A 14374-nucleotide genomic window follows, 5' to 3' on the forward strand; every position below is an offset into this window, starting at 1 on the left:
GGATAGTTAGTGGTTTGGGTTAAGCATGGTGGATTAAACGAGAATTCTTGCAACATTGTTGGAGAACACGTTCTTTTGCAATGTAGTCCTGCAATGGACCTTTCCTAAAACTCCGTCGATTAATATCCGATTTTATAAAGCATTTTTGGAATCCTTTAAAATATATGACATTTGTATTTTTTTGGCAAGAGATTGGAGAGAATACTTATTTATTAATTGATTATTAAACTAAAATAATTTAATACTGGATCCATTTTGGCAGAAATATTGCAAATATTTCTTTATTTAATAACGAGAAAATATTCCTCAGCAAATAAACCTTTATCATTGAAACAATCGATTGGATCGAATCTATGTTCTGAGAAGAATTTTTCGAATTTTATAAAATACACGATTCGTATATCGTTTTGTTTGGACAGAGATAGTGGAAATCTATCAATAAAGAAATAGATCCTTTTGCGAATGAACTTCTTTTTAATTGCGACAACTTTAATTTCCATAGTTAGCAATGATAAATTTACAGAGACGAGAGGAATCAAATTCCTAATTGTAAGTTCCCTAAACAAATACTCCTTTCAATCTGGAGAAGTATCGTCTCAGAGAAGTATCTTTGCCTCTTTCCTATCAATAGGATTAAATTATCAGCGATACAGTTTGGCGTTAGTTATATCATTTCAGAATTCGTATTCTGCAATTTACCTGGTAAGGAATCATCAACGATATCTGTTCCACAAAATATATAAAACAATACCAAATACCTTACAATTAAATAACCTAACGAACACTCGAATTTCCACGAACACTCATTTTTAGTCGCAATTTGCAATTAGACGAACAAGAAGAAAGGAGAAGGTTTCTAAACGAAAAGCGGTCACGTCGATTAACGTGGCGAATTTTCATTTGCATAAACGATTGTCGCAACGAAATGAGACGGACCAATAGGAAACGAAACGACGTTCGGAACGAAAACGACGAGAAAGCTACAAGAAGGAAGATAGGGAGGAAGTCTCCGGTAATTTCAGTAAATCGTTTTAACGCGCTCAGTTGCGATTCCGTCGCAACCACTCGGTGGTTGGATCTCGCAACAGCAGTTACAGTGACTCACGGCATGGAAAACGAAACGCGAAAATTCCGGCAACGTGATGTAGCCAACTTGATTTCAAGATTGGTCGCGATCCGAACAACCCGAGCGATTTCGTGGTCGCGTTCGGTCGAACGCTCGCAGGTACATCGGTCGACGCTAATGATCCGTATCGGTGATCCCGTTAGCGTTGCCACCTCCGGACCATCTTTACTTCCGCCTTTAACCCACGCTTCTTCCACCATGCACTAGCTAGAGCATCTTACGTTTCTGGAATTTTCCGTTTGGTGCCACTTCGAAGCGTATTTTCGTACTTTATTCTGTCACTGTTACTTTCTGTTTCGTGTTTAATATTTGGGATTTAACCAAGCAAGTTGGAAATGTGGTACCATATTTCTTTCGTATTTCTGGAATTATCTGTCTGGTATTTATATTTTATTCTGCCGTCGTTATTTTCTGATTTACGATCAATGTTTATTGATATATATGGTGGTTAGTGATGTGATAATTTCTTTCGTATTTCTGGAATTTCTTTGTTTGGTGCGATTTTGAAGCGTACTTTCGTGTTTTACCATTTATCATTTTATGGTATTTTACCATTTTTATCATTGTTTCTTTTTCTAATTGATGGCTACTATTTGAAGCTTATGAAATTTTCCGTTGAAACGATAATTAACAAAATACGACTCATGTTAGAATCATGTTACGTTTAAGTGGATGTGCGATAAATACCGCTTCACGTTTATTCATTTAATTCAGAAAAATTGTACGCGCTTGTGAAATTTCACATGTGGCAACGAAATACATATTTTCTGCTTTGTTCTCGGTTGCGTTATTGCTATATCGTAATTTAGATCGCTTAAAAAAGATTATCGTACAAATTTGTTGATCCGTTCATAAATAAATATCTATGTAGGTGTATTTGTCTGGACGAAAAGGTGGCATATAATATATTAGTATTACTATAGAATACATGAAATTGTAAATATGTTAAGAGAAATTTTACTTGTAGATTTGTAGATAATATAAAGATAAATGCGCGAGTAGGTGTTCCGAGGTTTTGAATGAGTAATCGTAGAGAGCGAAGGTCGAACGAATCAAACGCAAGTAGTTCAGAAGCTTAGGAATATAATGCCGTAACTAACTACTGATTAATCTTTCTAATTTCCGTGTAAATGTTCTTAAGCTTTAGATGGAGAAGCGAATAAAAATTCGAAATGATACCAAAACTAATTTGATTACGGATCCAGGCTCCGATAAAATCAATCTATTACATCAAGGTGTTGTTCCTCGTTAATACCTTAATCCTCGAATTCGTAGCATTTAAACAATCCATCGAAATGTAATAGGTTATTGTTCTTTTACAAATTATTAATTGAATGAAGTACAAATATATTTGTTTTCGATAAAACTGGTTAACAAATCTTTTTTACCAAACCGGTAGAGTAAACATACTCCATCGTCAAAGGATAATAAAGGGAAAATTTGCCGTATAAAATATTCGATTGTAAAATGATAAGTTTAAGTCGAAACACGCCAGAATCTGAATCATCGTACGTTCTACTTCTTTAACATTCTTCGATCTCGTAACAGTAGGATGCGTCCAGGAAGCGATGTTGCTTCCTTTACGAAATTCCGCGCCAAAGTTTCGCAACGTTGTTCCTCGCCGATTCACTTTCGAACATACGAATTGTCCAAGAGAATAAATTCTATAAAATATCCGATGGTGACTCGTATGAAACTTGGCTGGTTCTCGTTGCAAAATAACGTTTCGTCAGACGCAAGCTGGTCGGAAAGGTGGAAAACCGAGCTGCGGTGCGCATCATTTCAATATAATAAGCGGATCGTGCGTTAGATGAGGGGCAAGGCTAATGTTGGTAGATGGTTCTCTAGCGATTAAGCGGAAAGCTAGTCTTATAATTCCACGGTATTTCGCGGTAAGTATGATTGAACGCGAAATGATAAATAGCCAACGAAACTTTCATACAAAAAGAATCTAATTGCCGGTATCTACCGGTCGTAACGCAATCGCTGACGCAGTACCACGGTGAAGGTTTTCTAACGCGACAGCTTGACATTTTCATGTTGGTTACACGAAACAGAGTCGTTAAAACTGCGAAATCGAATAGAGTTATTCACCTTGATTTCGTCGGACGAAGTTAAGTATAAAAGGTGCGAAGTAAGCCATTGTGAAGTGAAAGAATTTATGAAGGCATTTATAAGATTATTCTGCTGATCATCTTTTCTTGTATCAAATTATATACTGTTATATAATTACATGAAATGTCGTATAATAGTTCACAATTATTGTGGGTATAATAAAGTTTACGGTAGTTAATTATATGTATAAAATTAATTCTATAAAATTACCTATTAATTACATATTATCATACAATATATCATATAATTTCGTTTTTTTATGGCAGATCGGGATCGCAATATATCAATCGATCGGAATATCAGTTACTGAAGTGTTTATAAGGAAAATAGTATCAAAAATATTTTTTCCATAAAATATATATACAATATTACTGCATTGGCGTCAAGAGTAGGAAAAAGAATGATTTCAACAACTCCAGCATAGTTTCTATTAGATTAAAATGCAAGGGCATTGCAGAGTTGAATATGCACTTTATCGACTGCCATTGTATTCACGATGCTTTTCTGAGTTAATATCGCGAAGAAAATGACAAACGACACGATATTTTAAAAATTTGATGCCGACGCTATAAACACGCTACAGAACGCTAGGATATCTCAATCTGACGTACTGCTGCAAATCGTAAAACAAAATGTGAAATCTTTCTCTGCATCTAATAAATATTCATACGTTCTTATTACACAAAAACAATAAACTCCATATCTAATCTTCCATCTATATGTTTATTACGGCCATAATATATTTAAAAAAATGTATTATTACCTGTACTATAAAAAAATAAACGATCCATAACTATACACGTATAACGTGATAAATTGTCGTTGCAGATATTTAGAAAAACTTGCTTCTTCGCAATAAAAAACTACAGGAACGAATCATTTAATATCACATTGCTATATAATTTAAGATAATTATTACCAAACTTATTAACATTTACTTACTTGAAACATCCTTTTTTTCCGTATAATTTTTAAAGAATTACGACGCATCGGAGGATAATTTAATCAAACGTAACTTCTGTTAATAATTACTTTGTTAAATCAACAATCAATAAAAGAGTGAAATAACCAACAAAACGGTTAATGTAACAACTTATCACTTCCACGTTGCAAATATTTACACGTATATACGTATCGATAAATCTTCGTTCCCTCGTTAAAGCTTTATCCGCAATGCTACTTGTAGGTCCGATCATCGATTTCCATAATTGCACGATATCTTCTCCGAACATCCGATCGATTTTAACGCAATTAAAATAATTCAGTGAAAGCCACCAGACAATGCCGGGCAGTCGCAGTCGTTCGAACGTCACCGCGAAATTAATTACGAATAATTACCGAATAATCTCGCTGTCGGCGGTATCGTTAAGGTCGATGCGCGTACGAGAAGCTCCAAGTGCATCCATTGTTTCCGCGAGACGCATTGTATTGTTACGAGTTTTCGCGTGGGTTTTGCCGCGCGCCGATCTTCTTCTAATTGCATTAAGAACAGTCCCCGTAACAAAATAAAAAAAAAAGGAACGAATGAAACGAACGGAGGTAGACAGTGAGATAGGGAAGAGAAGGAAGAAGGAAGTTGATTTGCTGCTGTGCTTGGCACGCAACGTTTAGAGACGTTTAATTGCACCTGCAAGCATCGAGGGATTGTTCTCTCGTTGTCTCGTATGATTCATGGCCACTCATCCCGACGAACAATGTGTACAAAACTCGCGCGTTGTTTCACTTAACCACTTAATCTCTCGCTCTCTGATCGGACCCTCGTTACGCAGCTTCTCTTCTAGTTGTTTTCTGAGTTTTATTATCGATCGGATTTGGTGTCGGTGATATAAACACCGTTCGTATGTTTGATGTGTCCGAACACTTGAAAACACAGAAATTTTTCTACTGAAATTTAATTTTATCATTTTTATTAAAGTTCAACGAAATATTTTGTAGTTTGTACAGCTTTTTCCCTTCTAGTACCTCATTTATATTCATTGTGAATTTTTCCTTTCTAATATTTGTTCACGACGAATCAGTAATGGGTATCAATAATTGATGGCTCTTAGCAATTATTATTCTTCCGACGAATAACTCTCAAAATGTCTATAATTTCATCGAAAACTGGAACGCTTTATATAATGGAATACTTTAAACACAGTGATGTCGTACTCGTGACGATTTAACTTTTCTACCATTTGCAAATCCACAGCAGTAGTTATAATTATACAACGTATCTAAATGTCGTATATTTTATGTACACGTATATGATATAGATGCGGTAATTTATTTACAAATTTATTTTAAAGCATGCGTTATTTTATAGAATGCATATCAATTATGAGCAAACTGAGACAACTCATAGTCACTCTACTCTATAACGTTATGTAAATCAATTTTTTTCAATGCTTATGTAGCACATTGTAACAATTCAATGATAACAGAAAGCTTATTATAATTTTTATTTCAATCGTTGCAATAAAAAGTTACGTTTAATTACAGGAATTTGGATAATATGTACGTTGCATAACACGAAATATGCAACCTGTCTCACTGCAATACAAGTCATACGTTCTATACAAATAATCAACCTGAAGAACCTGTCTTCCATTGCTATATAACACCAGTTTCAAAAGATCAACCGAATCTCGATCTATCTCGCGAAACAACATAGATCTCTATCGATCTCCAAACTATGTACAGACTTACTGTTCTGTTATGCACACTTTCGAGGACTGCGTAGATTTAATCTATGTATGGGCTCCTAGTTTGTAATCTTTTTAGTTACCACTGAATAATACATTTCATCGTGTATACGTACACGTACATATATCGGAATAAGTTACCTTTCAATTCCTTTTACATCATAACCTTTCAACGATTTCGTATTTACCTCTTATTTTCTGTATGTAGAACCTCGATTAGCAAAACGTTGATTAATGGGACGATCGATTATCGGAATATCGATTAATGGAAAATTAGAAAGAATAGTCCTCCATAAGACAGATTGTAAAAGAAACTGTTACATTTTAATTCGATAAACTTTGTTTCTGTGTGGTTAACATTAATATTTATAAAATAAATAAGTCTTTTGCATATGTTATCAGTTCGAATAATCGCGATTCTTTTGTATAGACACGAGCAAGAACAAAGCGACGATTTTATTTCTGCCAACGAATATACGAAACACTTTAGATCGAATTAAATTAGAATTTTGTATAACGGAAAAGTAAGAGATTACGAGTAAATTTAATTGTTCTTGATTTCTATGTTCCAGATATTTTGGAGAAATGGGACTGGCAGAGAGAGAAGCCGAAATGCAGGAGTTAGAAACCTCAAGACCTGGTCGATCGCGAGACCTCTTCGGCGTGCAGCTCGAGGTAATTGCTTCTGCAATATTTCTACTATATGAATACGATCTCAATGACGATATTATACGATGTCGGTATCATTAGTCATAACGTTATACATTACAGTTGTGCTATCTCATATCCTGAATTAAAATAAGAGAAACAGATTGGAAAGAAAAATTATATTTGGTTCGTCTAATAATAAATTTCGAACGACATATAATCCTTGCGGATGACCAGTTGCAAATATTATAATCTAATCGATATTATTTCAACATAAAGTAGTAAATGTACACTGTGACACTGAATAAACATTAAAAAAAAATACTCCAACACCAAATTAAATTTGTTTCTCTCTCGACAAATTCTTCGAGTTTCTGCGCGCAACTGCAATTTTATGAAACGGTACTCGCAATCTGAACAACTTAAATTCATCAGGAACAGAATTAGAAGAAGATTGAGAATGAACTGATATGTTAAAGTAGTAGATCGGATATTTGAACTCTTATTTTATCGTCAACAGAATTGTGTAAAGGTTCTCGCAACTAACAACTTAATAAAATTATTTTGAAGGCAGGTGTCTAACTCAGCTCCGACTCCGGTATCCTTGTCGAGGTCAGAAACAAATTCGATCCGGAATCGATAGCCCATTCACCGTACAAGGTGGTGGGTTGCAAATTCAATAGTCACTTTTGCCAAGAGAGTGAGTATAGGCCAGTGAGAGGCACGACCCAGAAAGCATAGTACATACTACTAAAACAAATGGCTACTTGAAACCGAAGCAACCAAAGAAAGTCTGTTGCACAGACTCTCTTTCTTCCTCGATCGATCGATTCGTCGATATCGCCTTTCTCCGTCCAATGATCCTTCTAAAGATCTGGATCAATAAATTAACCATTTCCCGAATCGTTTCTCAACTTAGGATCTTTCAAATTGAAGCAGTTCTTTTCGAATTTTAAAAATTATCAATAGACTCAGGATTTTATCGAATATTTTATGAAGAGAATTGATCGTCGAAATAAGATAACGTCTATAAGAGTGAAATAAAAGCAAGAAAATAAAAAAGGAGAGAAAAGTGAACAGTCGAGAAAAATACTATAAAAATTTTATGAGATTACGCTTCAACCGATATAAATTTCTTTTATTCTACACCTCCTACATACATTCCCGTCACAATATTCCTTGACACACATCTTTCACCATAAACGTGTCACATTATTCGATAAGCTTTTTTATTTCTTAACTATCTTTCCATAATCTCTCCTTTTACCTAGCATTTTTCTCGAAGACATCCTTCTACTATCTTAATTGCAATTTATTCATTTATCGACGTTGTTTCCGCTCCATCATAACTGCCACTCTAATTAACGGAGAAAGGTAACAAAACACAGTTCACCAAGCAAAAAGTTTGCGTGGTAGTATCGTGGCAATGCATTTTCACTTCCGGTTTCTTGCGATCGATTTTCATCAGAGGCGATCGATCGTACATTTTAGAAAGGCATCACCTTTCTCTTCTATAGAGCCGATCGACGAAAAGGTGATCGAAATTGGAAAGCTCTGTCGGTCACGCAGAATCGGTCGATCGTACGTAATTCTTTGGTTTCGCGCCGTTTCGAGCACCTGCAATCGATTTTCATCCGGCCTCGTTGCCAATCTTTACGTCGACGTTTTATATCTACCCATTCCACGCTTCAACGACCATAAAAATCGTTTCACAATGTTTCACCTGTATCGTGATTGCGTAATTTTTGGCAGAAGTTTTGCCTTCGAACGAATTTTCTATCGCTGTTTCATTATTCAATCTTTTCTCTAAAAAGTTAAATGTCAATTACATAGATTACTGAGATTAACGAATCTACAAAAAGCGGAAACGATCAATTTAGTTTCGAAACGTTAATTTACAAATGCCGAAACGATTACACCCATAGGTACAATTCACAATAAAATGATTGAAAGAAATCGCTAATCATGTTCTAATTATTATTATTCGATATATATTCGAACACTAAATCTTGCAAACCTTTCTACACGACTGAGAAATCTATCATTCCGAGTTGAACAACCTACAATATTTCTTTGCTGGTTTGCAATAAAATTTAAAGAGAATTCTTCTGTAATAACCAACATTTAGAAGATCAATAAACCGTGAACGCGTATGAACTTCAATTACGAAAGAAGCTATATATATTTAATATTGATACACATTTTCTGATAATAAAGTAAGCTTAACTTTCTTTCTCTCTTTCTGTCTTCCAAGACAAGTTTTTGTTATCGGATGGCGAAGAACATCATCGCGAAGAATTTGCGACATTATCACGTGTTTTCTCTCTGTAATGTGATCACGGATAAACGAAACAGCGTAATTTCGTTTTTGCCACAATCTTACCTTTCTCCGGAGATTTCTTAATAATTCCCTGTCATGAAACGTAACGATCAACTAACTCGCCTTTATCCCGATCCAAGGATTAGATCCACGCTACTTTTTACGCCAGTTTTCCATTTAAGTAGCAGACATACTATCAGGATCGAGCCTTTCTATATTCTTACAAAAGTGATTAGATTAGTTTGTTCTAACTTACACCGGTTAACGGTTACTTCGTTTCGATAATATAATCGTCGAGTAATCGACGACTTCCCGTTTCAGCTGACCGATCAGTTTTTTGTCATCAAATATCGTTGAATAATTAGCTTCTTGCGCGTCCGAATATAACCCGACTAGAGTTACATTTCACCTTCAAAATATTTTACTTTGATTATTTTACATATTTTCACGTATTACGTATACATTTTATATATCTCTGAACGTTGATGCACGAACATTCGTAATCTACCGATCGGTATTCGTCACTTACAAAAATACGATATCGCGCGCCCTTCATCTACATAAAATTCATTTACTTAGTCCACGTACATCTGTTACTGTATATATCAATGTTATCTTCCTTCAAAATCAGTATAACACAACCCTCCGTACACGAAATGAAAATAGGAAGCCAAGAAACCACGCAGAAACCTCCTAGTGACAAAGTTAATGATCGCTAAAGGAGGCTAATGCATAGGAGACGCGAAAAGGAAAACGCGGGAAAGAAATAAGATAAGAAGAGAGAAAGACGTGCGAGAAAGCAGAACTAGGGGAGTCTGGAAGAGGAAGAAAATAACGGCGGAGAGACCAGAAGCAGAATGTTTCGCGACGAGCTTCATGAATTATCGAACAAACAGATGTTATGCGATGGCAGGGCCACGGTGGCCGTTCTAACATAATTTGATCGACCGAGCAGATATACCAGGCCCTGAATAAAATGTTACCCTTCGCTTCTATCGTAATCACCGATGAGGCTTTATTAATTACCCGGCAATATGGCGCGAGTCTAATTAATCGCGACGCTGCTCATTATAAACGACACGGCTTAATGCCCGGCGAACGAACATCGTGTCGCGTCCCGATTCAATCGACCCCTGGTAGCTTTAATCGCCACGATGTATACCACGGGGTAATGTCGAGTCACGAGATCATTAAATCGTCGATCAGCTGTAATGCGTGAGTCTACGTGGTCGACTTGGATCCGACGCGAGAAATTGTAAAATGGATGTGTAACGTTAGAGTTTCGTTTAGCTGAATTCCATTTGCTCGAACGAAATTTTAATTAATTTCAGAGTAACTGATTTTCTGCCAGTTGAACCGACGCATCTAAACGCCAACTCCTATAAGACGAATGAAAAATAGTAGGCAGTGGGAAAAATTGGCGAAATGTTATTGTATAAACTGTTTGTCCTCCGACAAGCATAAGTGAGATTCTATCGAATCGATATCTTTTTCAAAAACGCCAGAACTGAAGATCCTTTTGATCGACCTAATGTATTCTCCAACTTTCGTCAGAAACGTCTCGAACGTTCTCTTTCATACGACAGGATAAAACTTACGATGGCGCGAATCAAGATATCGAGAATTTGGAATAGACTCATATTTGAAAATTTAGGAGCACACGATACATCGATCAACTACGATAAAAGTTTCATGTTATACGTTCTTGTCTATCGCACTACGTTTTCATGGTTTCAAGAAATGTATCGAGAGTTATTATATAATTATTAAGAATTAATAGGATTGGAATCTTCAGTCCTCCATATTTTTCGAATTATCTTCGCTATAAATATATATACAGGGTGGTTGATAACTGGTGGTACAAACGGAAAGGAGGTGATTCTACGCGAAAAAAGAAGTCGAAAATATAGAATAAAAATTTTTCGTTCGAGGCTTTGTTTTCGAGAAAATCGACTTTGAATTTTCGGTCGGTACGCGTGCACTTTATCGCGTCTCGTCATAACGGATCTCACTGTAGATCGTTGTCTCGATTGACGTTATTTTTAAAATTTTTTAAATTTTTAAATTTTTAAATTTTTATTGTACCATCAGTTACCAACCACCCTGTATATGTTCATAATCAGGAAAGAGTTAAAAAAGCAACTTCGAACCTATTTCCTAGAACCTACAAGAAGCTCAAAGTTTTTGCCTATTCAAAAACGCATCAACGTACCAGAACGACTACGAAATTGTGGTCCAAACGACGCACAAACCACAAGTGAGTTTGAAAAACGAATCGAAGTGGATCGTGACGGTGGTCCATCATTTTGATCGCGGTGTTTATGATAATACGTCGCGTAAAAGTGAAAACAGTCCTGGGTTCATGGAAGCGTAACCGGATAATGGCGCGACCGATGCGCCATGCACCGACCAAAGAAATTACGACATCCGTCATAATAATTCTTTTTTCACCGTCTTCCTCCACCTCCTTTCCTTTTCGTCGATTCGATTAAATGTCATTTCGCAAATGCCTGAAACCGCGCTCGTCGGACGGCTATCGATTAATCGCGTTTAGGTCTGCCAACCGACGTGGAATGTTAAGTTGAAAATTCTCGACGATTCGCTGGACTTCTTACTTCTTAACGATCGTATAATTGATGAAGTTTGCAGAAGACACGAATTGCGATATCGGTGATGAATGGATTTTTTGAAATAGGTTATCATATGGCATTATCGGAGGAAATTTCTGAAGACTGTTAATGCAGAAACACGATGAAGTTCGAGTGAGTCTCATTAGTAGACTGGGATGTTTATGCAAATTTAGATTGTCGAGTATATAATTAAGGAAATAAAATCTAAACAGAAATTTACTTCATCCTCCAAATATTATATTTAGGAATATAATTTTCTTCGAATATTTCCTATATTCTTGCATATCATATGCAGCTTATACGTTTCTGTACGATTAAATTTTTCATAAATAAATAATAAACGTCCACTGTTCTTTCATTAGCACAGATGGAAGTATGAAAGAATTACAAAGCAGAGAAAGACTTTTTCGAAATATAATAGTTTAGAGTATGCTATTTTTGGAGGAAATTTTTCAAAACTGTTGAACTCAAAATAAACGTACAACGAAGTTCGAATATGTTTCATTAGTATAAACGAAAGTGTTAAGAAGACTCACGAGAATAATTATAATATAGTTGCGACAATAACTAAATTTACGTGCAATTGATATAATCAACCAGGTATGTATATAGGCATCGAAGAAACAGGAAAATCGTAATTTAGTTGGAAACAAACTTTAGTATCTTGGCGATAAAAATATAAATCTACATTTATCAACATCCGCTTCTAAATGTTACTCTGACCCAAGCGATCATGATATAACTGGGAAACATTTTACACATACGTATATCCCAATAAATCTTGAGTGTATACACACTCGTTTCAAATGCCATAAACGCACGTCTCAATTATCCCCTATCTTTTCTCCGTCTCCATTCAACAATCAGTTGTCCTGACAGCGGATGATGCAAAAAGTTAGCGAGACTGGCGGATGCACCGGCAAACGATCGTCTAAGTCCTAAGTGACGCGGAAATATATTTTATTTCCCTTCTCTGCTTGCTTTTTGCTAGTTCGCGAAGGTTAGTGTTGTCGTTTCACGGTTTACTCCTTTCATCGCGGATAATTTCGTTCGTTTCGCTCCTCTAGCAGCCATTTGCCTCGAGACTTTTGTCATTACGTACGACAAAAGGAAATACGTCCGTAAGGAAACAGGTTTAATCCTTTCACTGCCTGCCACAATAACTAAATAGGATGGAAAAAGGTATTCAACATTTTGAATCGACTATTTTCGAAATATTACATTTGTGCATTTTTTCGCCAAAGTCGAAGCGTTTACGTAACATGGCAAAATAAGATTCGTAGTTACACTATCGGTAATAAATAATTATACAAAACTCTTTTCTCCATAATAAGTAGGAGACTGGGAAACGAAAAAAGGAAAGTAAAAATTCGTATAAAAATGTAAAGAAAACTAAACTACGAATTATTAGGACACGTGGATCGTCTTTAAAATAATATTTGGTGAAATTTGTATTATCAGCAAAATTATCAGTTACAGTTTGCCGATAGAATGAACAACATTTGAAGAGAAAGATTTTGCAAAATACAAGATCTCTGATTATTCCTTTTAACGAAAAATTATAAAAACAAATCGATGATCCATAGCTAACTTGTAATTTGTCGTGCAAAAGGACTCTACTAATATTTAGAACAAATTGTATGCTTTCCGTTGCTTTTATATTATATAATTATCTTATTATAAATTTGTCATCGTATATTCGCGTCGTGTGTGTTCTCACATAGCGAAAAATGTTATTTGTTAGAGTCTACGTAATAAATGAACGTAACAAGTATACTGGCATCCTGGTGTTTATAGTCTGCAGTGTGATTATTTCGCGTAAAATGTTAATTCGTATTCGCCACAGATAATAGTTAAGATACTATTTGGTATGCTTTGTCGTTAAGGTGTTAATCGAGGCCGTAACGGAGCGATTTTTCTCGCGTCGCTTTTTCCGCGATCGGAAAGTCCGGCCGATCGATCGAATCGCGAACGAGGTCGAGTTATTTTTGCACCGGTTGCAATTTCACGAAATTCGATCGGACTTCGCGGTGCATTTGCATCGTGGCTCGTTTTTCTGACGGCTTTTGATTTGTTTTTTTTTTTTTTTTTTTTTTAATAATTTTGTTTCGTAAGTCTGTCGAGCGATGGTGTGAAATCGATGCTTGTAATTTTTGTCGTTGACAAATAACGAGCAAATTGTATATATATATTTAATAAATATTAACAAGAAAATTATGTTTATGGTTTCTGAAGAAATAAAGAATCGTTATTGGAACGAGATTGTAATTGAAACGTCAGTCAATACATTTTGACTATGATTTTGCCAAAGAAATAATTTACAGTAATTTTGTCAGTAATACGAAATGAATATTGGAGTGAAATGAAATTTGGTATTTGATATAGCAATCAACGAATAATATACATCAACGATATCTTGATCAGCAATATTCGATAGTCGGGATGTTGATATTTTAACATGTGTTGATTAAATATTTTTTATTCTTCAAACACTAAAAACCTATAAAATCTTATGATCTTTTTAAAGAACCTACGTATGTAGAACGGTTGACGATAATCTACTATACTTGAAGGAATATGTTATGAGTAGGAATAGAATGCTTTTAAGGGTTACGAGAGGTCGAGGGAGACATCGGAAAATGTAAGTAGAATGTTTCCACGTGGATGCATTAAGGTCAAGCCAGGTCACTGACCAAGAACTTACGTTCTTTAAAACGAGATCTTACATTCTTTAATATATAATAATGTAACTTGTCGTTTCTCATAAAAAAACAGTGTCGATTTGTTTATATCAAAGTTTCATTAGTTTAGAAAGTATTTTAATTTCAATATTGTAAAATGGCAGACGTAT

The 14374-nt window shown here is 35.3% G+C and overlaps 1 protein-coding gene across 1 annotated transcript in view; it reads left to right on the plus strand.

Moving 5' to 3' along the window:
- LOC117153417 (uncharacterized) overlaps positions 1–14374 on the plus strand; it is a 102626-nt gene that overhangs the window by 68588 nt on the left and 19664 nt on the right. The window contains exon 2 of the mRNA XM_076620943.1: positions 6498–6600. Coding sequence (XP_076477058.1) covers positions 6511–6600 — 90 coding nt within the window. The 5' untranslated portion in view covers positions 6498–6510. The remainder of the gene's footprint in view (positions 1–6497; positions 6601–14374) is intronic.

This window comes from Bombus vancouverensis, chromosome 8 (assembly GCF_051014615.1).
Source record: "Bombus vancouverensis nearcticus chromosome 8, iyBomVanc1_principal, whole genome shotgun sequence".
NCBI lineage: Eukaryota > Metazoa > Arthropoda > Insecta > Hymenoptera > Apidae > Bombus > Bombus vancouverensis.